Source organism: Eubalaena glacialis, chromosome 4 (assembly GCF_028564815.1).
Source record: "Eubalaena glacialis isolate mEubGla1 chromosome 4, mEubGla1.1.hap2.+ XY, whole genome shotgun sequence".
NCBI lineage: Eukaryota > Metazoa > Chordata > Mammalia > Artiodactyla > Balaenidae > Eubalaena > Eubalaena glacialis.
The window spans coordinates 181,422,546-181,449,012 of record NC_083719.1 but is presented as its reverse complement, the minus strand read 5'-3'; the positions used below and the strand labels follow the sequence as shown (position 1 = coordinate 181,449,012).

Sequence of the window (26,467 nt, the reverse complement as noted above, 5' to 3'; positions counted from 1 at the left end):
TCCCTGCGCCAACTGGTCTTCGGTCCCTTTAAAGCGTCGCCACACTCAGTGTGGCTGGCTCAGCGTGACCTTCCAAACATGGCGGGGGGCGGGGCTGTGGCGCACCCTGTGGTGAATAACTTAAAGGGGCCGCGCCTGCGGCTCTGGGCAGAACGCTAACGGAGTTGGCGCAGAGTGGACCCCGGCTGCGGCCCTTTGGGTGAGTCCGGGTTTTCTTCGCCCCGTCCCTTCGCGGGTTGTTAGCGAGCCCTCGGCTTTCCCAAGGTGTGTCCTCCGCCGATTCCCGGTAGCTCCCGACTTTCTGATTCTCCCGTCCCCCCCATGCCCCAGCTTCCGGCAGGTGTTTTCGCACCGGTAGCCGGGTGCACCCTCGCTTGGAAGGGGACTAGTCCCCCGTGAATTTTACAGGTAATGTCTCAAGGACCCAGTGACTCCCCCAAATTTCCACTAATACTCGAATGGCGCCAGAAACAGCCTCAGCCTCCCAGAAAAGTCTCAGTAATATTCCAGCATTCCTCAGTATCATGCTCGAACGACTCCAGGGACGTGCCCAACCAGCTCCCGGTTTTCCCAGTAATAGTCCTATAGTCCTCAGAATCTCTCGGTAACTTCCTAGTGACCCCCCCCCCCACCCACCCGTAATTCCAGCGTCCCTGGTTACGTCTCCCAGCAATGGCGCCAGCATCGTTCCTGGAGTCCCAGTGATAATCCGCACCATCAGAGACCCCATAACTTTACTATTACGTGACAGTGAATCTCCAGCATCACCCAGTAACACTTTGCGAGCCCACCCCACTCCGAGCGTCCCAGGATGCTACTGAGACCTCGGCATTGCATCACGACCCCTTGTGAAGGAGCTCCTGGCTGCACTCCCCCGTGCCCCAGCCTCTGTCTCCCCGGGGCCAGGCTTGGGCCGGGAGCCAGGCATCTCCCCGGCCCCATGACTCGGGCCCAGTTTTCGTGGGGTGCGGGCATCCAGTCTTCGCAGGGGGTGCTGGGGTGCGACCTAGGGCTCGGTGGATCAGGATTGATCCGTGCCCCTTCAGGGACTTGTTCGCTGGCTGCTAACAGTGGGTGCCCGGCCGGCTGCCCTTTGGCCCCGGGGTGGGTCTGGATAAGTGGGGCATCAGGTCGGCCTGGTGAGTAGGTAAGGGGAGCCTGGTGGGGACCTGGGGACCCACCTCACTCCCTAGCTCGGGCCCCGAGGTCAATTTGCCCCACCCCTCTGCTCCGCAGCGCCCCTTCAGTCGCCCCCAGGCCTGCGCAGAAGCCGCCCCGGCAGTGGGTACGAAGGGGGCAGGGCTTGCAGCAGGGGAGGGGCGGGCCCAGAGTGATGACTTGCCCGGGTTCGTCCTCCTTCTTACTCCCCAGGAGTCTGAACTACCAGATCTGCCGCCCAGCCTGAAACAACTGATGGAGGCGCCGCTGCAAACCGGAATGGTAAGGGTTGGGGGTTTGTGTTGCGCCGCGGGGACTACAATTCCCGACGTGCTCAGCGCGCATCATCGCGGTCCCGCGAGAACCAGTCTGCGTCTGTTCAGGCGGAACTACGTTTCCCGGTGTGCACTGCGGGCCGCCGAGCCTCCAGACAGCGTTGCTCCCCAGGGGAGGGAGCAGCGCTGGCCCATTTTGCAGATGGGGACGTCGAGGCCCAGGCCGACTGCGATCTCGGAGGCGGCCTTGGCTCAGTGGGATGAGGTCCCGGGCGTCCCGGCCCCCGGGGAAGGCTTGGCGGAGCGGGTATGCGATGCTCAGCCAGTGCCGTTCGTCCCGCAGGTGCTGGGTGTGATGATCGGGTCTGGAGTCGCGGTGCTGGTCACGGCCGTGCTCATCCTCCTGCTGGTGCGGAGGCTTCGAGTGCCGAGTGAGGACCCAGAGGGCCTTCTGGGGGTGCTGAGGGATGGGAAGCTGAAATGTCCGGGCCCCTGAGGCAGTAGAGATGGGATTTGCTGGAGCCTGTACGCAGCGTCCCCATCTCTGGCCCGTGCGGAGTGTGCGTGGAGCTCAGAATGCCCCTCTCCGCACTTAACCCCAGAAACCCCAGCCCCGGATGGCCCGCGGTATCGATTCCGGAAGAGAGATAAAGTGCTTTTCTATGGCCGGAAGATTATGCGGAAGGTGAGTCTGGGACCCCCTGGGGCTCCCACTGGCCACACAGAGACCCTGCCCTTTCCCTAGTTATACTTCGTAGTAAGCCGGCCGCCCTCCTTGATCAAGGGCCTCTGGATCTGCCCCCCTCTTCCCTAGGGTCTGAACTGGCAGTTGACGCATTCCTCCCACCTCCCCCCCCCCCACCTTAATCCTCCCAGGTATCACAATCCACTTCTTCGCTGGTGGACGCCTCCGTCTCCACCACTTCCCGGCCACGCATGAAGAAGAAACTTAAGATGCTCAACATTGCTAAGAAGTAAGGCTGTGCTAGGTGTACTTGGGGCTGTCCAGGGCTTTTTGAGTGATCATCCCACACCGAAGGGTGTATCTCAGGCTTCTTTGAACCCCACGGACTGTCTTAGGAGTCTTTCCATGTCAGTGGGACTATTTCAGAGCTCTCCCCCACCAGACAGGCTGTCTCTATCACCTGAGGGCTCTCTCAGTGATGTTCCCTGCCACAGGGGCATCCGTGAGTTATTTAATCCCCAGGCACTATCTCGGATGTCTTGTCATACCCTTAGGGGTCAAATCTGGGGTCTCCCCACACGAGAGGGTTTATTCCAGAGTCTCACTGGAGTTATCGCAGGTCTTTCTGGGGCCTGCAGGAGGGGCTATCTCTGGCTTTTGTTCCCTAGGGGTTATCTCAGCAATCTCTGTGCATCAGAAAGCATCTGTCTATGTCACCTCCCTTGGATTTTTCCCACACTACACGGAGGCTGTGTTAGGGGGTTCTGTTCCCTAGGAGTCATCTCAAGAATCTTTTGGCGCTAGAGACACAGGAAGGGCATGTCAGGGCATATCATCAGCAAAGGGCTCCCTCAGGGTCTCTGAGAAAGGCTCTCTCAGGGATCTTTCCAAGTTGGGAGCTGGCTCTGGGGTCTCCTGACATCACAGAGTCTATTTTGAAGGTCTGTCTCAAGTGTTTCTTCACACTGAGGGGCCATTCCAGGGATGTCCATGGTCAACAGGTGTGCTATCCCATGGCTCTCTATGACTGGAGTAGGAGGGCTATCTCTAGATCTTTCACAATTAGTTGAGGGTCTGTCCACCTCCTGGGGGCGGGTTCATTGTCTGCACACCCTTGAGGAGCTACGCTGACGGTGCCGTGACCTTGAGAGCGCTATCTCAGCTCTCTGTGACCTGGGCAAGGGCTAGCCCAAGGCTCTTCCTGATCAGAAGAGAAACTATTTCTGGATTTCTCTGTAATGTGGAGTTGAACTCAGTTTAAGCTCATTCTAGAGGGTCTATCTTGAGCATTTTGTGACTCGTGGAAGGACTGTCTTCAGTAGCAACTGTGACTCCCAGGGAGGAGCTCTCCTAGGTCCATGGTTAGCAGAGGGGCTGTATCTGGATTCTCTGCATGTAACCAGGGCTATCTCAAGAGTCTCTGTGACCATCAAAGAGGCTATCTCAGGGTTGTCTGAGACTGGGGAGGAAGGGTTATCTCAGGGATTTTTACAAGGATCAGGGAGGCTGTATCTGGGGTCTCCTGATATAATGGAAGCTACCCCAAGGCTCTGCCTACATGACAGAGGCTACATGATGGAGGCGTGCAATATGTGGGGTCCCATGATGAACAGAGGTGCTTTTCTGGGGTCTGCCCATATCTTGGAAGCTGTGTCAGGGGTCTGCTTAATGAGAGGGTCCATCTAGGGAGCCTGTGACTAGTGAAGGGTGACCTCAGGGTTTTATTTCAGGGGTCAGCAACTTTTTTCTTTTTTGGGCCACATCTGGGGCTTTGCAGGCTGCACGCAACGCTGCTGCAACGACTCAACTCTGCTGTTGTAGCATTAAAGCAGCCTCAGACAATATGTAAATGAACGAATGTATTAATAGCTCGTGCCAATAAAACATTATTTACAAAAGGAGGTGGCTGGCCTAATTTGGCCAGTGGGCCAGAGTTTGCTGAGCCCTGCTCTGGTGACCCCAGGGAAGGGCTCTGTGGGGGGTCTCAGGTCTTCCTGAGCCCTCTCCCTGCTTTTCACTCCCCCCTCGCTCCTCTCTCCTCCCACCAGGATCCTGCGCATCCAGAAAGAGACGCCAACGCTGCAGCGGAAGGAGCCCCCGCCTGCGGTGCTGGAGGCTGACCTGACCGAGGGCGACCTGGCCAACTCCCACCTGCCCTCCGAGGTGCTCTACATGCTCAAGAACGTCCGGTCAGTGTCAGGGTGCAGGCAGGGGACTGCAGAGCTGGGGCTGACCTGACCTCCTGCATCTCTCCACTCACCGGTCCCTATCCAACAGGGTGCTGGGCCACTTTGAGAAGCCGCTCTTCCTGGAGCTGTGCCGGCACATGGTCTTCCAGCGGCTCAGCCAGGGTGACTACGTCTTCCGGCCAGGCCAGCCCGATGCCAGCATCTACGTGGTGCAGGATGGGCTGCTGGAGCTCTGTCTGCCGGCTCCTGTGAGTGGGCTCCCCCTCCGGGGGGCACCACAAGGAGATGGGCGGCAGGGATGAGCAATGGTGCAGCGGTCACTGGGGACAGGCAGTGCTTTTGGTCAGCAGGGTTGGTGGGCTTTTTTTTTTTTTTTTAATTTTGGCAATGCCGCGAGGCGCAGCTTGTGGGATCTTAGTTCCCCCACCAGGGATTGAACCCGGGCCACGGCAGTGAAAGCGCCAAATCCTAACCACTACACCACCAGGGAACTCCCAGGGTTGGTGGTCTTATGAGATGTGCAGGCAGGAGTTGGGAATGGGTGTCCAAGGGCATCTGGGGTGGTCTGCACAGTCACTGGTTATGGTTAGTGACGCTGGTCGGAAGGTTCAGTGGGGTCCGGGTGTCAGTGATTATCAAGGGAGAATGAGGACCAGTGGCGTGGTCAGGGGGCAGGATGTGGGCTGGCAGGGCAGGGGCAGCGCTGGTCAGTGCCCCCCTCCCCCACTCTGTGTCTCAGGATGGCAAGGAGTGTGTGGTGAAGGAAGTGGTTCCTGGGGACAGTGTCAACAGCCTTCTGAGCATCCTGGATGTCATCACCGTGAGTGACCAGTACGGAGGAGGCTGGGGAGGCTGGGTGGGAGGCCACAGCCACCAGGCTGGGCTGGAGACGGTCACCCCCAGGGCCCCCATCTCTGATGCGTCCCTGATGTTGCCAGTGGTCCCTCAAGGCAGTGGCATCAGGAGGGGTCTGGGGGGGGAGCAGGAAGGGGGGCTCTCACAGCCCCTGACCTTGATTCTCCTTGTGCCCCCTGCACCCCCAGGGTCACCAGCACCCCCAGCGCACTGTGTCCGCTCGGGCGGCCCGAGACTCCACGGTGCTGCGGCTTCCAGTCGAGGCCTTCTCAGCCGTCTTCACCAAGTATCCCGAGAGCTTGGTGCGGGTCGTGCAGGTCAGCGGGCCGTCCACTTCCTTCCATAACCCCCCCACCCGTCACAGGCTCCTGGGGGCTGGGACCCAGCAGCCAACAGGCACTGAAGCTGTGCTTATCGGCCCTGAGCAGCCAGACCTCCCTGACTCCTCCCATGAGCTGCCTCCACCCCATGTCCCCAGGTTTCTGCCGCCTGATTGTCGGTTTCTCCCTGGTTCCTAGGGCCCTGCCCAGCCTCTTCCTGCTCCGACCTTGACCTTCTGACCTTAGCTCCATCTCCATCTCCCCATCCATGGCCCCACCCCCTTAGTGCTAAGTCGTGTGACTCACCCTCTTTTTCCCTGGCCCCCTCCTCTGACGACCATGCCCCCAAAGATCATCATGGTGAGGCTGCAGCGGGTCACTTTCCTGGCACTTCACAACTACCTGGGTCTGACCAACGAGCTCTTCAGCCATGTGAGTTGCGTGGAGAGCACCAGGGGCCAGAGGGGTGTGTGGCGTGTGCCTCCCCGGACACGCCACAGGATCCCCTCTGCCCCCAGGAGATCCAGCCCCTGCGCCTCTTCCCCAGCCCGGGCCTCCCAGCCCGCACCAGCCCTGTGCGTGGCTCCAAGCGGATGGTCAGCACCTCGGCTACTGAGGAGCCGAGGGAGACGCCTGGCCGGCCGCCGGACCCCGCCGGGGCCCCACTGCCTGGAACTGCAGGTACCCAAGATGACCCCTGCCTGACCCCCAGGAACCGTAGGCTGGCCCAGCCCACTCCCAAGAAGCCCAGGCTCTGCCCCTCAATGCCTGTCTCAGTTCCTCAGATACTCCCACCTGACCTGCCCAGCCCCCCAGGGACCTGCTTAGCTAGGTACCCGGGTGTGACTCCTGTTTGGTTCCCCCAGGAGCCCTGGCCTCAGTCCCACGGGCCCATTGGAATCACTTTTCCTAGTCCCCCAGTCCCCAGGGACTCTGAGATGACCCCTCCCCAGGCCCCCTTCAGCTCCCCACCCCCAGTCCTGGGCGCTCTGAGGAGCTGGAGCCTGAACACGCGTCTCCCCCAGGGGACCCAGTGAAGCCCACATCCCTGGAAGCCCCCTCGGCCCCCTTGCTGATTCGCTGTATCTCGATGCCAGTGGACATCTCAGGTTTGGGGCACCAAGTGGAGTGGGGGGAGGCCATCGAATTTCTGGGTTGGATGCAGGCCTGCCAGTCTTGATTTTTCTCATCCGTGAAATGGGAATATCGGCAGCACCTTCTCATGTCTTTTTTTGCGGGTAGTCGTTGAGACGGTGCCCTCCCAACTGTGGTGAGAAGGGTTGCGAGGGACAGAGCGGTGATCGATTAGTCATGTCTGTGTAGCTGTGGCCTCGGGTACATAGGTAGTGCTTGCTTAGACTCCAGCTATGGTCACTCTCATCTTTATTGCATTTATTGCCCCCTGCCCACTGCAGGCTTGCAGGGTGGCCCTCGCTCAGACTTCGACATGGCATATGAGCGGGGCCGGATCTCCGTGTCCCTGCAGGAAGAGGCCTCAGTGGGGCCCCAGGCAGCCCTGGCTCGGGTAAGGCCCTGCCCTCTTCCCCCACCCCACCCCAGTCCCCTCCTGGGACCCTGGTCTGGCCACAGGTGGAGTCCCCCGAGGAGGAAGTTCGGGTGGGAGCAGGGAGATCACAGGCCTTGCCCCACACAGACCCCTACTCAGGAGCCCCGGGAGCAGCCAGCCGGCGCCTGTGAATACAGCTACTGTGAGGATGAGTCGGCCACTGGCGGGTGCCCCTTCGGGCCCTACCAGGGCCGCCAGACGAGCAGCATCTTTGAGGCGGCGAAGCGGGAGCTGGCCAAGCTGATGCGGATTGAGGTGGGCAGCTGAGGGTGTCTGGGGGACCAGGTTGGGGGTGGGAGGCCTGGCTGGGCCAGTCTCAACCCCTTTTCCTTCCTCCCCAGGACCCCTCCCTTTTGAATAGCCGAGTCTTGCTGCATCACACCAAAGCTGGCACCATCATTGCCCGCCAGGGGGACCAGGTGAGGCTGAGCCCTGAACGCTGATCATGCAGCCCTGACCCAAGACCTCTCTCTCTGATCTCTGATCCTTGCCTTTTCACCTTAGATGTAGACCTCCCAGTATATGATTTCCAACCCCTGGCCTTTGGATCCTATGACTCTGACTCACAGCCCTCCCTCCCCATGTTCTCTGGACATACTGATCTTTCTCCTCTAACCCCTGAACCTTTTGCACTAGGACCCCCACCCCTAGATTTCTCTTCCCTGTCCTGGCATTTCCTGCAACCTCCATTTTCTGACCTTTCAACTCTACAGCATACTCTGATGCTCTGTCTGCTTCTCATTCCTGGGTCCCTGCTGGGATGGGGGCACTCAGTAAACGGGTGCAGGTCAGAACCTGGACCTGGAGGCCGGGAACTAGCCCCACGAGCTGGATTTCAGTGCCTCCTGGCGACACACAGGTGTGGGAAACTGTGCATACCACTAATCCGTCCATTCTCCATGCGGGGAAACTGAGACCCGTTGTGACGTCACAGCCCAGGAGCACAGAGGAGGAGTGTTAGGGAGGAAGCCAAAGGTGAAATCTGGACTCTGCCCTGACTCCCTGTGTGACCTTGGGTGAATCATCTAGAAACTTGTCATCTTCCTCACCTGTGGAATGAGAGTCATAACTCTCTGCTAGAATTGTTGTGAGGATGAAACAGGAAATACTCAGTTCACAGCTACTAGGGTTTGCAAGGGTGACAGGCCAGGGGAGGGTTGGAGCAGCAGCTCCCAGTCGGGGGATGGGGTGGGGGTGACAGTAGGGGTGACATGACTTAGGCGTTGAGACCACAGCACCGCCCCAGGCTCAGGGGAGGAGCCCTGGGCTTGGGGGAGGGGCTGGGGGTGGCCCAGCTATTAGCTGGCTGGGTGGTTATTGTTGTTGTTTTTAATTTTTTTTGGAGTATGGTTGATTTAAGGGTTGTTGTTATATCACGTGACCAGTTGACTGAGCTGCCACGTCGAGCTGCTCATTGCAGGGTGGGCTCCTTTCTGCAGAGGAAGTTTTGTGCCAGCTGTTTGAGGTACTTGGGGGACTGGCTGAGGAAGTGTGGTCACACCATGGCCCTTACAGGGGCCCCAGGCCCCTGCTTATCTAGGAGCCTCTGCTGGGCTCAACCCGGCCCGGCCCCAGCCCCAGCCCAGCCTGCTAACACACCAGGCTGCTCGGGGTCTTCAGGACTTTGCTAGGGACAAAGCTGGTCTGCTGTGCCCTCCTCTGAAACTTTACACCAATAATTTTCAACGTCGTTGTCAACGACATTTGGCAACGTCGAGACATTTTCGATTGACTTGGGAGGGTGCTACTGTCACCTAATGGGTTAGAGACCAGGGATGCACGACTGCATGGGCCAGTCCCCCTACAACAGAATTCTCCAGTCCAAAATGTCAATGTTGCCAAGGTTGAGAAACCCCGCCTTCCACAAACATTTCCCAAAGTGTATTTCATGGAACAGCCATATCACAAGGGGTCTGTGTGCAACATGTTGGAGAAACGCAGGTTATTTTACCCCTTCTTGGCAGCTCCCAGTGAGCATTACTAGCATATTCAAGGCTCTGAGAAATCCTGCAGTGAAAAAAAACATGCTTCCCAGTCTGAGGACAAATGGCAGCCTACTATTAATCACTCCCATTTATATCCCAAACCCAGTCTGGGAATTCTATCTTGGAAGGTCCCAGCATGTGTGTATGTCTCCTGGGCCTGTGCCTCTCCCAGGGATCCTTGCAGTGTTTTGGCGCTCATTTGGGGCTTTGTGGGGTGTCAGACAGGTTTGTGTAATGAATGAGGAAGGAACCTTTCTGTCTCTGGGCGGTTTCAGTTCCTTATTTGAAAGGGTGGGACAGAGAGGCGTCCAGCTGGGCAGGCTAACCAGAGGGGAGAGGGGCGTTTGCTGTGTCCCAGGGTTGTTGCAGAGGCAAGAAACACCAGTGGGGTCCCCTGCCTTTGGGAAGCTCACAGTTCTGACAGACATTACAGTCAAAGGATTACACAAATTGTTGCTAAATCATATGTGCTCAGTGCTACAAAGGAGATGTTCTCAGCTCCACAACGTCTGGTTTAGTCAGGGCAGTGTCTCTGTGGAAGTGACCTCCAGAGAAGGAGGAAGGATGAGGACGAATTAACTAGGTGAAAGGGGAAGGAAAGAGCATTCTATGCAGAGGGGACAGTTTGTGCAAATGTCCTGTGGTAGAGCTATTCCATCTGTAGGAAACAAAAGGAAGTCAACAGGAATGGAGTGGAACAAGGGAACTGGGAGCAAAGGGGATTTTTTTTTTTTTTTTGGATGCACTGCACGGCTTGCAGGATCTCAGTTCCCTGACCAGGGACTGAAGCCAGGCTCCGGGCTCCAGCAGTGAAAGTGGCGAATCCTAACCTCTAGATCACCAGGGAACTTCCCAAAGGGGATTTTTTTTTTTTTTTTGGTGATAGTTTTAGAGACGTAATTCATGCATTATACAATTCACCCATTTAAAGAGTACAATTCAGTGGTTTTTAGTATATTCACATAGTTGTGCAACCATCACCACTGTGCATTTTAGAGCATCACCTTAAAAAGAAACACCATACCCTGAAGCCATCAGTCTCCTACCTCCTAAACAGCCCCAGCCCTAAGCAACTACTAATCTTACGTTTCTATAGATTTGCCCGTTCTGGACATTTCATATAAATGGAATCATACAATATGTGGCCCCTTGTGTCTGGGCTTCTTTCACTTAGTATGATGTTTTCAAGGTTCATGCATGTTGTAGCATGTGTCATTGCTTCATTCTATTACGGTTGACTACTGTTCCATTGTATGAATGGACCACATTTTGCTTCTTAATTCATCAGTTGATGGACATGGAGTTATTTCTGCCTTTTGGCTAGTAGGCATAATGCGGCTATGAACGTTTATGTGCAGATGTGTTTGTGGACACGTTTTCATTTCTGTTCGGTAGATACCTAGGAGTTGAGTTGCTGGGTCATATGGCAACTCTATTTTTTTTCTTTTTTTTTTGGCTGCGTTGGGTCTTTGTTGCTGCATGCAGGCTTTCTCTAGTTCCGGTGAGCGGGGGCTACTCTTCGTTGTGGTGCACGGGCTTCTCATTGCGGTGGCTTCTCTTGTTGTGGAGCACAGGCTCTAGGCACACGGGCTTCAGTAGTTGCGGCGTGTGGGCTCAGTAGCTGTGGCTCACGGGCTCTAGAGCGCAGGCTCAGTAGTTGTGGCGCACGGGCTTAGTTGCTCCATGGCATATGGGATCTTCCCAGACCAGGGATTGAACCTGTGTCCCCTGCATTGGCAGGTGGATTCTCAATCACTGTGCCACCAGAGAAGTCCCCGGCAACTCTATTTTTAATTCTTTGAGGACTTTAAAAATTTTTGCCAGATTGTTTCCCAGTGGCTGCACCATTTTACAGTCCCACCAGCAGTGTGTAAGGATTCCAGTTTCTTACATCCTCTCTAACACTTTTTGATTCAAGCCATCCTAGTGGGTGTGAAGTGGCATCTCATTGTGGTTTTGATTTGCATTTCCCTAATGATTCATGATGTTGAGCATCTTTTCATGGGCTTACTGGCCATTCATGTATCTTCTTTGGAGAAATATCTATTCAGAGCCTTTGCCCATTTTTTAAAAATTTATTTTATTTATTTATTTTTGGCTGCAGTGGGTCTTCGTTGCTGCACGCAGGCTTTCCCTAGTTGCGGCGAGCGGGGACTACTCTTCGTTGCAGTGCGTGGGCTTCTCATTGCAGTGGCTTCTCTTGTTGTGGAGCATGGGCTCTAGGCGCGCGGGCTTCAGTATCTGTAGCACGCGGGCTCAGTAGTTGGAGCTCGCAGGCTCTAGAGCGCGGGTTTCAGTAGTTGTGGCACACGGGCTCTAGAGCGCAGGCTCAGTAGTTGTGGCGCACGGGCTTAGTAGCTCCGCGGCATGTGGGATCTTCCCGGACCAGGGCTCGAACCCATGTCCCCTGCATTGGCAGGTGGATTCTTAACCACTGCGCCACGAGGGAAGCCCTTGCCCATTTTTTAACTGAGTTATTTGTCTTTTTAGTACTGAGTTGTAAGAATTCTTTACATATTCTGGATACCAGACCCTTAGCAGATATATGATTGGCAAATATTTCTCCCATATGGTGTGTTGTCCTTTCACTTCCTTGATAGTGCCCTTTGAAACTCAAAAGTTTTAAATTTTGTTGAAGTCCAGTTTATCTATTTTTCATTTTGTTGCTTGGGCTTTTAGTATCATATCCAAGATTCTGTTGCCAAATTCAGTGTGACCATGATTGACCCTTATATTTTCTTCTAAGAGTTTTATGTATGTATGTACGTATGTATATATGTATGTATGTATGTATTTGGCTGTGTTGGGTCTTCGTTGCTGCACGTGGGCTTTCTCTAATTGTGGCGAGCGGGGGCTACTCTTCGTTGTGGTGCGCCGGCTTCTCATTGTGGTGGCTTCTCTTGTTGCGGAGCATAGGCTCTAGGCGCATGGGCTTCAGTAGTTGTGGCACGCGGGCTCAGTAGTTGTGGTGCACGGGCTTTGTTGCTCGGCGGCCTGTGGGATCTTACCAGACCAGGGCTCGAACCCGTGTCCCCTGCGTTGGCAGGCGGATTTTTAACCACTGCGCCACCCGGGAAGTCCCATCTTCTAAGAGTTTTATAGTTTAAGCTCTCAGATTCATGTCTTTGATCCATTTTAATATGGCATAAGGTGAGAATCCAACTTTATTCTTTTCCATGTAGCTATGCAGTTGCCCAGCACAAGCAAAGAGTCTCTAAGCTCAGCCATGCTCCTGTGTAGCCAGTCTTCGTAGGCTCTTGCTGGCTGTGTTGAAAAGAATTCATGGGCCTTAATCTGGGCTGAGTTGGGTGATCCATTAGCAATGTCTGCTCTGGGTGCTGAGTGGGAATATAGATACATATGCTGCTCAGCTCAGTGCTATGGAAATCCTTCACTCCCTCCAACTTTTCCTTCCTTAACCTTTCCTCTGGAGTGCACTGAGGTGAGTTGTGGGTGAGGTGGTGCCCCTGTGCCCATCTCCTGGCCCTTGCCCTACAGGATGTGAGCCTGCACTTTGTGCTCTGGGGCTGCCTGCACGTCTACCAGCGCATGATCGACAAGGCCGAAGACGTGTGCCTGTTCGTGGTGCAGCCCGGAGAGCTGGTGGGACAGCTGGCCGTGCTTACCGGCGAGCCCCTCATCTTCACGCTGCGAGCCCAGCGTGATTGCACCTTCCTGCGGATCTCCAAGTCCGACTTCTATGAGTATGACTGGGCCCGATATTGGGGTGGGGGTGACGCTCAGGCAGCCCCGACCAACTCCATTCTGCCCTGCATGAGGCCATCCCTCTGAACAGCCAACAGTTTTCCAGGGCAGCTTTGAGCCCTTCCTGTCCCACCTCCAGGCCATCACCCACCCTCTCCACTCCCTAAGGGCCGTTCTAGGGCGCCCCCGGCCCATGCACCCCCGCCCTTCGCCTACAGGATCATGCGTGCACAGCCCAGTGTAGTGCTGAGCGCCGCGCAGACCGTGGCCGCGAGGATGTCGCCCTTCGTGCGCCAGATGGACTTCGCCATCGACTGGACGGCGGTGGAGGCGGGACGCGCACTGTACAGGTGCACGCCCCGCCCCCACCTCTCCCCTCAGGCCCTGCCTACGAGGACTCCTACCCTGTCTGACCCGCCCCTCCCACCGCCACCCCAGGCAGGGCGACCGCTCCGACTGCACCTACATCGTGCTCAATGGGCGGCTGCGAAGTGTCATCCAGCGTGGCAACGGCAAGAAGGAGCTGGTGGGCGAGTACGGCCGCGGGGATCTCATAGGAGTGGTGAGCTCGGCGCCACCCACTGACCTCTAACCTCTCCCAGTCCAGTTTCCCCCCACGCCCAACATACACTTCATCCCGGGTAACCTGTTGGGGGTAGTGAACGCTCCCTCCCCAACCTATGACCTCGAGCAATCCACTTTCCCCAGCTCCTTTCCATGGGGCGGGGCGATGGGGGCAACCTCATCAGGGTGGTGAGTCTGATCTGAATCCGTCTCCAGACCTCTCTCCATCAGAAGAGGGGACCCCCGCCGGTGTGGACCCCTGTCCTCCTGTCCTCTCCCTTTCCTCAGAGCCCCGAGATGGGTAGTGAGGCTTGGTTCTCTCCACCCTCATCTGGGGGTTGGGGCGGGGTGGGGGGGACTCGGTACCGCCTCCTCTCTGCACCCATGGTCGTCCTCCCCCTTACCTATCAAGCTCCTGGCTCACGCAGCCCTGGTCAGGCACGCTGTCCCCTAGGTGGAGGCGCTGACCAGGCAGCCACGTGCCACGACGGTGCACGCGGTGCGCGACACAGAGCTGGCCAAACTCCCCGAGGGCACCCTGGGCCACATCAAACGTCGATACCCGCAGGTGCAGCTCGCTCGGTTGTGGGCTGTTCTCCTAATGGGGGCTGGACAGATGGGAGTGGGGGCGGGTACCCAGAGAAGGCAGGGCCTAATGTGTGGAGAGGGGGATTAGATGGGGGTGGAGCCCTAGGAAGGAGGTGAAGCCTCCAAGTGAGGGCGGGGCTCATGGGGTGGGGCTCAAGTAACAGGGACCCAGGCGCCCTGGTAGAGGAGGAAAAGATGGTGCAGAATTGCTCCTCCAGTCTCACTGGACCACCGGCCTCCAACGCCCCAGGTCGTGACCCGCCTCATCCACCTGCTGAGCCAGAAAATTCTGGGGAATTTGCAGCAGCTGCAAGGACCCTTCCCAGGTGAGAACTGGCCGGCGCCCGGGAATGCTAAGGGATCTAGTCCAATGCCCAGAACGAGCTAGGAGAGGGAGCCATGAACCCAGGGCATGCTGGGAAGTGGAGTCCCGCGTATAACCTGCTCTGGGCGGGGCTTCAAGCGGGAAGTGGGAATCCGAGTTCCGAGTTCCGGTGCATGCTGTGGGCTGCAGTTCGGGTTCTTGGGCATGCTGGGAAGCGGAGTCCTGGACCCAGGGCCGGCTTGTTAATGGAATCTGAAGTATCAATGGTGCTGAGAGGCGGAGTCTTTAGGGCAAGCTTGGTTCTGGGTATCAGGGTTGGCTGGAGGATGGAGTCCACATACTAGGAAGGGGAAACCTAGACTAAAGTGTGCTGGTAAGTGTAGTCTATGGGGTGGTGTTTGGGGCCCAGGGCATGTTGGAAAGTGGCTTTGTAGGTTACCAGCCTGGTGGGAGATGTGGTTCCTGGTCCCGGTGAATGCTGGGAGATGGTCCCTGTCCCAGTGCATGCTGGGGGTGGTGGTGGTGTGGTTCCCTTCCCAGGGCATGCTGGGAGATGTGGTTTCCGTCAGCTAGGATACACTGGGAAATTGAGTCAGATTCGAGATGTGCAGAAGTATGGACCTGAGGTTCTGTGTTATGGAGACCTGACCCTGGACCAGCCTGGCAACCTCTACTCTCCTTTTCCCCCCAGGGGCTTCTGCCCCATCAGCCCTGGCACCTGGATCCTGAGGGTAGGGGCGGGGGGTGAGCCGTGGCCAAGAACTGCCCCCATGCCCAGGGTCTTCCCCGATAGACTTTTCCCCCAGTCTTGCACCAAGCACACAAATACACGTTCTCTCCCACCCGGCTGCCAGGACCGCCCTTGGTGTGATTCTGGGGCAGATATGGGGGCAGGGACTTTAAAATCTCAGACCTCTGGGAACCTGGAGAATGCACAAGACAGACAGAGCCCCTAGAAGGGTTTACAGCTTCGGAAGCAAGATACAGTTTTTAAAATACAAAGAAAGAGTACAATGTCGGATAATGTACTGTGCAGAAAACAAAATAAGGTCTTGATGGGGTATGACTAGGGGAGGGAGGGAGGCTTTTCTGAGGACAATGAGCTGAGACTTGATAAATGAGATGGGGCCAGACGCTGGCAGAACTCTGAAGGCTCTGCATACAGGGTTTGGTGGTGTTGAAACACTTCAAGGAGGAAAGTGAGTGAGGGGGAGGAATGGGGGGGGGCAAGTCATGCAGGGACTGGGAGCCGTTGAAAGGCATTTGAACTTGTTCAGACTGTTATAGGAAGAACTGGAGGAGAGGAGGCAGGGAGAAGTCCGGTCAGGAGATGGGGGTTGATGGCTTGGTCTAAAGTGTAAGTAGAGAAGCTGGGAAGCAATCAGTGCATCAAAAATATATTTATTTCCGTCTAGTTTTGTGTCCAAGTCCCTTTAGTGGACAGAGGCCCCAAGGCCAGAATGGGGTAGGGGCACAGATCAGTCCACGCAGGTGGAGTGGAAAACAGAAATGGTTATACAGTTGTGTAATGGATGCCACTGAGGAGATTGGTCCAAAACTGAAGGTCAGATAGCCAGGTCTTATCAAGGACAGTGGTTGAGGCTGTGAGGCTAGGATTGAGGCCATGACCTTCACTACGGCATCACTAAGCCTCAGCTGAGGAACAAGGAACAGGGATTTCTGAGAAGGCAGAGGAGAGTTGACCTTTCCAGACACAGGACTGCACAGCAAATACCATCCTTTGGGGTCTCAGCAGGTTCGGGACTAGGTGTTCCCCCTCACTCGGAGCTCACCAACCCAGCCAGCAACCTGGCAACGGTGGCAGTGCTGCCTGTGTGTGCCGAGGTGCCCATGGTGGCCTTCATGCTGGAGCTGCAGCATGCTTTGCAAGCCATCGGTCAGTCGTGGGCAAGGGCAGGCTTTCGGTCTACATGGGGCAAGGCGCACGTGGGTGGGGGCATTGGCCAATGAATGGAGACACCTGGGTGGGTCAGAGGTGGGGCTGGGGGGCTGGAACAGGGCTGTGGGAGCGGAGTGGGTGGTATTGTCTTATAGGAGGGCCCTCCAGCTCCATTGACCTGGGTTCCTAAACACCCTTCCTCACCCATCCCCAGGCCCCACACTTCTCCTCAACAGTGACATCATCCGGGCACGCCTGGGGGCCTCTGCGCTGGACAGGTGTGTGTTGGGGGTGCAGGAGGTTAGGGTGGGGCGCGAGGGATAAGCTCAAAGCGTAGGATTCTTTCAGATCTCATTTGAGATCTAGGCTGTGAAACAAGGAGCATGCGCCCCCCATCCCTGTGGTCACTGGGGAGACAGTGGAGTGAATCTGCCCCTGGAGGATGCAGACGTGTGGGGCTTGGATGTCCAGGTCCCCCTCCCCAGAGCAGTGGAGCTACGTGGTCCCTGAGGGCAGGGACCCCTGACCAGCCCCAGGATGACGCTCCCCCACCCCCATTCTAGCATCCAAGAATTCCGGCTGTCAGGGTGGCTGGCCCAGCAGGAGGACACGCACCGCATCGTGCTCTACCAGACGGACGCATCGCTGACGCCCTGGACCTTGCGCTGCCTGCGCCAGGCCGACTGCATCCTCATCGTGGGCCTTGGCGACCAGGAGCCCACGCTTGGCCAGGTCCGGAGACCATTCACAGTGACCCCATCCCTGGGATCCCGCCCCCTGCCCTCCGGTGCCTGCGCCGGGCCACTTGCACCCTCACCGGTGGGGTTAGGTGACCAGGAAATACGGGGCCAGGTGTGGGAGGGGCAGGGAGGAAACCACGGGTGAGAGTGACTTCCGTGCTTCCCCCTTCTCCCTCCGCCCCCCAAAGCTGGAGCAGATGCTGGAGAACACGGCAGTGCGCGCCCTCAAGCAGCTGGTCCTGCTGCACCGCGAGGAGGGCCAGGGCCCCACGCGCACAGTGGAGTGGCTCAACATGCGCAGCTGGTGCTCGGGGCACCTGCATCTGCGCTGTCCGCGCCGCCTCTTCTCGCGCCGCAGCCCCGCCAAGCTGGTGAGGGGCCCTGCAGGGGAAGGGTCGGCTCGCAGGACCTTTCAGGGGCGTGGCTACTGGAGGGGCGTGGCCTAGAGACCAGAGGGGCCGGGGCAGTGTCTTGGAGGTCCAGACACCGCCTCCTGCACCCGCATCCTCATGGGCCGCGTCTTTCTCCTTTCACACCAGCACGAGCTCTACGAGAAGGTTTTCTCGAGGCGCGCAGACCGGCACAGCGACTTCTCCCGCCTGGCGCGGGTGCTCACAGGCAACACCATCGCCTTGGTGCTGGGCGGGGGCGGGGCCAGGTGAGGGGCGGGGTCAGCGCTGGTAGGGGCGGGGCCAGGGGCCCTGAGGGGTAGAGGTGATTCCCTGGGCGCGATCCCATAGGGGCGGGCCGGCACCACCTGCCTTGCAGGTGAGGGAGAAGGGATAAGATTCCTGGGGGTAGGGCTTAGGGGATCCCCAGAGGGTCACTGGGTCTCCACCTTGCAGGGGCTGCTCACACATCGGGGTGCTGAAGGCATTAGAGGAGGCGGGGGTCCCTGTCGACCTGGTGGGCGGCACGTCCATCGGGTCCTTCATCGGGGCCCTGTACGCCGAGGAGCGGAGCGCCAGCCGCACTAAGCAGCGGGCCCGGGAGTGGGCCAAGGTGTGTGTTGCGGGGAGGGGATCCCCCCACCCCAGGAGCACCCTGAAACCTCACCCTAGAGGGGCTTCTGGGTTTCTCCTGACCCTCCCCGTCTTAATCTGTGAACCCCACCTGGATCCTTTATAGAGAGACCTCCAGGACCTTGGATGACCCCCCACCCCGTGACTTCCTGGCTAGTGACCCTAGTCACCAGCTCCCAGCTGGAGAAATCAGGCCCCTTAGGGACTGCCTAGTCAGTGACCCCCAAGTGACTCCTGCTTGACCCCCCGCTGGCCCATTGCCCCTAGAGCATGACTTCAGTTCTGGAGCCCGTGCTGGACCTCACCTACCCCGTCACCTCCATGTTCACGGGGTCGGCCTTCAACCGCAGCATCCACCGTGTCTTCCAGGACAAGCAGATCGAGGTGCACACTTCCCCCATGCCTGCCCCTCCCCTGCCCCTCCCCACAGGAGTCCCCACTCCTCCTGGACCTCAGTCCCTGTCCCTGTAGGACCTGTGGCTGCCGTACTTCAACGTGACCACGGACATCACCGCCTCGGCCATGCGTGTCCACAAAGATGGTGGGTACCCCAGCCAGTCCCACCAAAACCACTGTAGCCATGTGGGGAATGGGTGCGGGGGAGGGGCAGCCGAGCATCTGGGACATTGTTAACATGAGTGACCATCCCTCCTGGCCTGAGTGCTGAGCACTAATCGTCACCCACTAATGCCCCAGAGGCCCCAGGTATGTCTGTCCTCGCGGGCAGGAGGCCGAGAGACTCGTCGGGCGCCTCACCCCCTCACATCAGTCCCCGCAGGCTGCGTATGGCGCTACATCCGGGCCAGTGCCTCCTACTGCCCCTACCTGCCCCCGCCTTGCGACCCCAGGGACGGGCACCTGCTGGTGGACGGGTGCTACGTCAACAACATGCCGGGTCAGCGAGCCCCCCCGGGCTGGCCGGGCCTCCAAGTGTGTCTGAGTGTGCCTGTGCATGTCTGTGTCTATGTGTCCTGCCGGCCAGGCTCCCTGTGGCGATACGTGCGTGCCAGCATGACACTCTCGGGATACCTGCCGCCACTGTGCGACCCCAAGGACGGGCACCTTCTCATGGACGGCGGCTACATCAACAACCTGCCAGGCAAGTAGCCACCTGCTTGTCCCCGTGCACAGACACACGGTCAAGCTCATGGCAGACGTGTGTGTGTGCAGGTGAAGGATGCGCCCACGTGCTGTATTTGACACGCACACACACAGGGCAAGCATGGATACACGCAGGTGGGTGGGGCACCTCCACGACGAGCTTTCTTTCACACCCACTCACTTGAAGCATGCAGATGAGAGGCAGGGGGGTTGCAACTTAAAATTCCACACACCCAGTGGCGTGCAAACACAAGTAGACACCTACGCTGGCTACACAGGCGCTTGAGGTCCCATAGATCAGGGATCCGCACACTGCACCCCACAAGCCAAATCTGGCCCCCTGCCTGATTTTGTAAATGAAGTTTTATTGGCACACAGCCACACCTAATCGTTTATCCTTTGTCTGTGGCTATGTCTGTGCAGCAGAGTTGAGTAGTTGCAACAGAGACCATATGGCCTGGAAAGCCGAGATTATTTTTTCTCTGGCCTTTTACAGACAGCTTGCCAACTCCTGCACAGGCGTTCTGTACAGATACTTGCACTCACACAACCTCATGCACGTGAGCAAGTGTGTACAAACTCACAGGTGGACGGGCACACTTGGACGCACAAAGAAACATACTTAGACATTGATCTAGGGACACGGGAAAGGAATACAAACAGTCCTGGGTGTGTGTACAGAGGCATAGCACACCCAGAGGTGGGTGTGTTCACAAACATACAGACGGGACATGCACATATCTGATAGGGGTGCGTACAGCACACACAGAGACACAGACACACACACACACACAGAGACACAGACAAGCTTGTGAGGGACACGGGCAAAGTCTGATGGAGACTTAGGTGTCTTTGGGGACTGGACCTGGCTACAGGACCCTGTCCATGTCCCCCCAGGCACCCCCAGACCCACTCAGGGGCCCTCAGTGGGGCACACAAACCCATGGCTACAGCACCCTCCTCACCGTGCCATCACCCCACCCTTCACCCCATCCGTCCCGCTACCTGAATCTCCTTGATCCGGCTCTTTGCTCTGTGTCCCTTGTCTCAGCCTCAAGATCCCTCTTTCCACCCGGATTCTCTCTCCTTCCATATCTCTGGCACCTGATATCTCTCTCTCCCACGAATCTCTGTTGCTGTCTCTGGTCCCCTGCATTTCTCTCCCCGCGGCTCTGTCTCCCGATGTCTTTATTCCCACATCTCCCTGCGTCTCTGACCCTCCCTCTGTTTCCATGACTCTGATCCCTTCATCTCTGCCTCCTGGTGTCCTTACTATAATCTGTCTCTCCGTGTCACTCTCCTTCCATATCTCTGTCCCCCATGTGTCTGACCTTGTGTCTCTTTCCCCAGTGACTTTATCCCTCTGCCTCCATCTTCTCCATTCCTCTGGCCCTGGTTCCCCAGACCTAAAAGCTCCAACACCCATCCCCTCCTCCACATCATCGGCCTCTACAGCCATACCCTTTGCATGCCTGCATGTTGTTCGCATGGTTTTTTTTTTTGCGTGACCACGTGCATGATGGTGTTTGTGGGGCTGGGTTGAACTTCCCTGCCTCAGTCCTGGTGGAGAACAGCCCCCTGACCTCCTGGCCCCACAGCGGACATTGCTCGCAGCATGGGTGCCAAGACGGTCATCGCCATTGACGTGGGAAGCCAGGATGAGACGGACCTCAGCACCTACGGGGACAGCCTCTCTGGCTGGTGGCTGCTGTGGAAGCGGCTGAACCCCTGGGCAGGCAAGATCAAGGTTCCAGACATGGCCGAGATCCAGTCTCGCCTGGCCTATGTGTCCTGCGTGCGGCAGCTGGAGGTCGTGAAGTCCAGCTCGTACTGCGAGTACCTGCGCCCACCCATCGACTGCTTCAAGACCATGGACTTTGGGAAGTTCGACCAGATCTATGTGAGCGGGTGGGAGCCACTTGGTGCCAGTGGGGTGGACCGGCAGAGCTTTACTACTGAAAGCCCAGAGCAACCTGAGGGGAAGGATTCTAGGGCTCCATTTGGGATCTGTGGGGAATAGAACGGTAATCAATCAGTGATGTCTGCAGTGAGTGTGGCAAGGGGATGTACCAGTGTATGTGGGAACTAAGTTTCTTAATATGTGCCAGCTGCGCTGCCTGAAGCACGCTGTAGAGATTTCTAATGCCGTTTCTGTGTAGGTGGGAATGAGAACCATGATAAATTAGTAACGTCCAACGCCAAGTCTGGGATACATTGGATGGAGCACTGTATAATGTGCCACTGACCCAGAAAAATGTGTCATAGCCCATGCCAACTGAAAATGATCAGTAGCTGGGACTTCCCTGGTGGTCCGGTGGTTAGGACTCCATGCTTCCACTGCAGGGGGCACGGGTTCGATCCCTGGTCAGGGAGCTAAGATCCCACATGCCGTGCGGCGTGGCCAAAAAAAGAGAGAAAGAAAGAAAGAAAAGAATATGATCAGTAGCTGCTGCCCAGAGCCCTGAGTAAAAATGTCTGATTCCCTTTCTGGGCTCACTGGGAAGGCATGCCATGGTGGATTAGTGATGTCTGTTATGGGCATGGGAGATGGTGATATTTACGGGTATACCGCATATTTGCGGACCTTGAAATAAACCTGCACACCGCCATCTCGAATCATTTGGTACTTGGCACACTGCATGGGGCTGAGTGGGAAAGAATGTGCAAAGAGTGATTGGTAATGTCTGACAGGGGCACAGGATAGGGGACATGGGGGTGAGTGTGCTACATATGGCCGACTCTGAAATCAGTGTAGTCTCAAATGCCAGCTCCCCCAGAGCATCAGGCTTTTGAGGGGCCAGGGCAGGGGCAGGCAGGGTGGGGATAAGCTGAGAAGATGAGGCAGAGAAGAACACCCCCGGGGGTTGCAGACATGGCCCCAGCCCCCTCGTTTCCTGCAGGATGTGGGCTACCAGTACGGGAAGGCCGTGTTTGGGGGCTGGAGCCGGGGCGACGTCATTGAAAAGATGCTCACGGACCGACGGTCTGCAGATCTTAATGAGAGCCGCCGTGCAGACGTAAGCCTGCGCCCTCCTTCTCCGGCGGGGCCACTCTGACAACACATCCCCCGCCCCCAGTCCCCTCTGGGTCTCCCCCAGACCTCAGACGACCCCAAGAGCCTCACCCACGCCGCCCCGCAGGTGCTCGCCTTCCCCAGCTCCGGCTTCACCGACTTGGCGGAGATCGTGTCCCGGATCGAGCCCCCCACGAGCTATGTTTCTGTTTCCGACGGCTGTGCAGATGGTGAGGGGGTTGAGGGCGTCCCCAGGAGGGTGGGGCTGGGGTCGGTGTACTGGTGGCTGGAGAGGTCAGCCCAGCCCGAGCGCCCTCAGCTTCACCCACTGCCATTCCAGGGGAAGAGTCGGACTGCCTGACGGAGTACGAGGAGGACGCGGGACCAGACTGCTCGCGGGACGAAGGGGGCTCTCCGGAAGGCGCGAGCCCCAGCACTGCCTCCGAGACGGTGAGAGCGGGCGGCCCGGGCCCCCCACAAGGTGGGGAGACCCGGCTGACTGTGCCGGTGTCCCGGGCTGTGTGACACGTGCGGGGTCGCCCCTGTCCCTGCAGGAGGAGGGCAAGTCGATCCTCCGGCACCGGAGCTGTCTGCCGCAGAACCCCCCCAGATCTGCGGATGCCTGAGGACCTCGAGAGGGGTCCCCCCTTGGGCTGGACTAGGGGTGGGCCCTCTGGGGGCGGCTCACTCCCCCTCTGCCTGCTGCTATGCCTGTGACCCCCCGGGGTCCCCCTTGACCCCCAGCCCCCAGGGTCCACACACTGGACTGGCTTGTCCCCCGGGGGAAGGGCAGCACTGCACTGATGACCCTTGATCAGTCACACCAATAAACCTTCCCCTCTCGGAAGCGGCCGTATCTCATCTTTGGGTTCAGGGGCCACCTCGCCCCACCTTCCATGCTCAGGATGGCCCGGGCTGGGGCCGGAAACAGCCTTGAGCTTGTCACCATGACCTGTGCTCCCAGCCTTGGGCTGAGCTTCCCCCACTGGGAGTGGCCATCCCCACATTCACCTGTAGGCCCACACACATATGTATGTATATATATGGCATGAAATTTATCATTTTACCCATTTTTAAGTGTACAGTTCAGTGGCACCAAATAGATTCACATTGTGCAACCATCCATCCCCAGAAGTGTCTCACCTTCCCAAACTGAAACTCTGTCCCCATGAAACACTCACTCCCTACTCCCCTCCCCCAGCCCCCAGCCCCCACCATCTACTTTCTGTCCCTAGGAATTTGACTTGTTTGTGGACCTCACGTGAGTGGAATCATACATTATTTGTCCTTTTGTGTTTGGCTTATTTCACTGAGCATAATGTCCTCAAGGTTTCTCCGTGTTGTAGCATGTGTCAGAATTTCCTTCCTTTTTAAAGGCTACATAGTATTCCCTTGTATGGATGGACCACATCGTGTTTATGCATTTACCCGTCAGTGGACACTTGGGTTGCTTCCACTTTGGGGCTGCTGTGAATCATGCTGCTATGAAAACAGGTGTACAAATATCCCTGCTTTCCAATCCTTTCGGTAGATACCCAGAAGTGGATTTGCTGGACATATGATAATTCTATGTTCAACTTTTTGAGGAAGTGCTAAACTCTTTTCCACAGCAGCTACACCACTTTATGTTCCCACCTGCAATGCACATGGGTAGTTTTTAAGCAAAGGAGAGAACGGTCAGGTCTGTTTCTGGAAGCGGATGGATTGGAGGAGGCGGAGGCAAGGGGCCAGAGACCAGGGAGAGATGACAAGGCCGAAATTAGGACAGTGGACACGGAGACGGTGGGGAGGGGACAACACCCAAGAAATGTGTACAAGAAAATTTGGCAGAACTTAGAGATGAATGCTCGGTGGGAGCTCGGGGCAGGGGATGCCAAGGAGGACGAAGGGACCTTGGCGTAGGTGACCAGGGAGGGGCATCATTTTTTAAAAATTTACATTTATTTATTTTCAATTAAAAAAAATTTTTTTTGGCCACGCCGCACGGCTTGTGGGATCTTAGTTCCCCAGCCAGGGATCGAACCCAGACCCCTGCAGTGAAAGCACGGAGTCCTAACCACTGAACAGCCAGGGAATTGCCTTTTTTTTTTTTTTAAATTGAAGTATAGTTGGTTTACAATGTTGTGTTATTTTCAGGTGTACAGCAAAGTGATTCAGTTATACACACACACACACACACACACACACATATATATATATGTATATACATATATTCTTTTTCAGACTGTTTTCCCTTATAGATTACTACAAGATATTGAGTAGAGTTCCCTGTGCTATACAGTAACTCCTTGTTGACTATCTATTTTACATATAACAGTGTATATGTTAATCCTAACCTCCTAATTTATCCCTCCCCCCACCTTTCCCCTTTGGTAATCATAAATTTGTTTTCTATGTCTGTGAGTCTGTTTCTGTTTTGCAAATAAGTTCATTTGTGTCATATTTTAGATTCCACATGTAAGTGATATCATATGGTATTTGCCTTTCCCTGTCTGCCTTACTTCACTTAGTATGATAATCTCTAGGTCCATCCATGTTACTGCAAATGGCTTTATTTCATTCTTTTTTATGGCTGAGTAATATTCCATTGTGTATATATATCACATCTTCTTTATCCATTCATCTGTCAGTGGACATTTAGGTTGTTTCCACGTCTTGGCTATTGTAAATAGTGCTGCTGTGAACATTGGGGTGCATGTATCTTCTCGAATTACGGTTTTCTCCAGATATATGCCCAAGAGTGGGATTGCTGGATCATATGGTAGTTCTATTTTTAGTTTTTTAAGGAATCTCCATACCGTTCTCCATGGTGGGTGCACCAATTCACATTCCCACCAGCTGTATAGGGGGTTCCTTTTTCCAGAGGGAAGGGCATCTTGACCGAGATGAGGGTGAGGGGAAAGGACCAGGAGCAGGGGACAGTGGTGCTGGGCTCTGTTTTGACCATGTTGAGTTTGGGGAGCCAGAGGAACCATCCAGGGGAGACAGCAGGGGCTCTGGACATTTGGGATGGGAACTGAAGAGAGATTTGTGCTGGGAACATGTCTGGAGGTGTCAGGACAGTGGTGGAGACAGGTGCCGTGTGGATGGGTGAAGTTGTCCAGAGAGGATGTGACAGGCAAGCACAGCCCTGCGGCCCGTGTGTGTCCTGACTCTAGATGGTCCTGTGAAGTCCCCTCCTCACCTCGAAATAGCTCGTGATTTGAACCAGCTGGGATGGGTCTAGCATCCTAATTCTGGTGCCTCTGTGGGTTTGGGAGGTGCTACTCTTCAGGGGGGCTTAGGTTAGGCCAGAGATGGGGTGCAGCTTCCCAGAGTCCCCAGGTATGTTGCTTTGCTGGGGCTGCCATAACAAAGTACCCCAGACTGATGGGCTTAAACAACAGACATTTCTCACAGTTTTGGAGAATTAGAAGTCAGAGACCAAGGTGTCAGCAGGGTTGGTTCCTTCTGAACCTTCTCTCCTTGTCTTGTAGATGGCTGTCTTCTCCCTGTGTCCTCACATGGTCCCCCTCTGTGTGTGTCTGTGTCCTGATCTCCTCTTCTTATAGGGACACCAGTCACTTGAATTAGGGCCCCCCCCCACTGACCTCATTTTAACTGAATTGCCTCTTTAAAGGTCCTCTAAAAACACTCACATTCTGAGTTACTGGGGTGTCTTAGTCCATTCAAGCTGCTATAACAAAGTACCATAGGGACTTCCCTGGTGGTCCAGTGGTAAAGAATCCGCCTTCCAGTGTAGGGGATGAGGGTTCGATCCCTGTTCAGGGAACTAAGATCCCACATGCCGCGGGGCAACTAAGCCCGTTCCACAACTAGAGAGAGAAGACCCGCATGCCACAACTAGAGAGAAGCCCACGCACCGCAATGAAGAGCCCGTGCGCCGCAATGAAAAATCCCGCATGCCACAACGAAGACCCAACGCAGCCAAAAAAAAAAAAAAAAAAAAAAAAGTATAGAGTTGTACAACCATCACTGCAATCAAGTTTTAGAACATTTTCATCACCCCCCCCAAATTCCCTCAAGCTCATTGCAGCCCCTTGTCTCTCCCCCAACCCTGCCACACCTGCCACCTACCCTGCTTTCCTCTACAAATTTGTCTTTTGTGGGGGTATTTCATATAAGCAGAATCATATAAAATGTAATCTTTTATATCTGGCTTCTATCACTTAGCAACTTGTTTTTGAGGTTCATCCATATTGCAACATGTATCAGTACCTTGTTCCTTCTTACTGTAAAGTAATATAAACAACGGAAATTTATTTCTTTCACTTCTGCAGGCCAGAAGTCCAAGATCAGCGTTCTGGTGAAGGCCCTTTTCTGGGTTACAGACTGCTGACTTGGTGGAAAGAGGACAGGAGAGCTCTCTGGGGTCTCTCTTATAAGGGCACTAATCCCATTCATGAGGGCTCCACTGTCATGACCTAATCCCCTCCGAAAGGCCCCATCTGATGCCATCACATTAGGGGTTACAA

General features: G+C 56.1%; 1 protein-coding gene across 5 annotated transcripts; it reads left to right on the top strand.

Moving 5' to 3' along the window:
- The first annotated feature begins 94 nt into the window (after window positions 1-94).
- On the top strand, window positions 95-22,839 carry PNPLA6 (patatin like phospholipase domain containing 6). 5 transcript variants are annotated; one of them, XM_061190608.1, is made up of 34 exons: window positions 95-199; window positions 1,372-1,440; window positions 1,777-1,864; window positions 2,036-2,118; window positions 2,310-2,407; window positions 4,167-4,307; window positions 4,396-4,555; window positions 5,047-5,127; window positions 5,351-5,479; window positions 5,834-5,914; window positions 6,001-6,163; window positions 6,508-6,591; window positions 6,898-7,007; window positions 7,149-7,304; window positions 7,391-7,468; window positions 12,533-12,738; window positions 12,958-13,089; window positions 13,178-13,301; window positions 13,758-13,871; window positions 14,142-14,217; window positions 15,973-16,113; window positions 16,331-16,394; window positions 16,680-16,848; window positions 17,045-17,227; window positions 17,396-17,514; window positions 17,702-17,858; window positions 18,146-18,262; window positions 18,350-18,419; window positions 18,861-18,977; window positions 20,578-20,879; window positions 21,880-21,996; window positions 22,120-22,222; window positions 22,333-22,442; window positions 22,547-22,839. In XM_061190608.1, the coding sequence occupies exons 2-34, from the start codon at window positions 1,414-1,416 to the stop codon at window positions 22,616-22,618; spliced, it is 3,972 nt and encodes a 1,323-aa protein (XP_061046591.1). In that variant the 5' UTR covers window positions 95-199; window positions 1,372-1,413; the 3' UTR covers window positions 22,619-22,839. The 5 variants fall into 5 exon arrangements, with proteins under 5 accessions (XP_061046591.1, XP_061046589.1, XP_061046587.1 ...); XM_061190606.1 differs by having other exon boundaries at window positions 15,970-16,113; XM_061190604.1 differs by having other exon boundaries at window positions 7,137-7,304; window positions 15,970-16,113.
- Window positions 22,840-26,467: the final 3,628 nt, after the last annotated feature.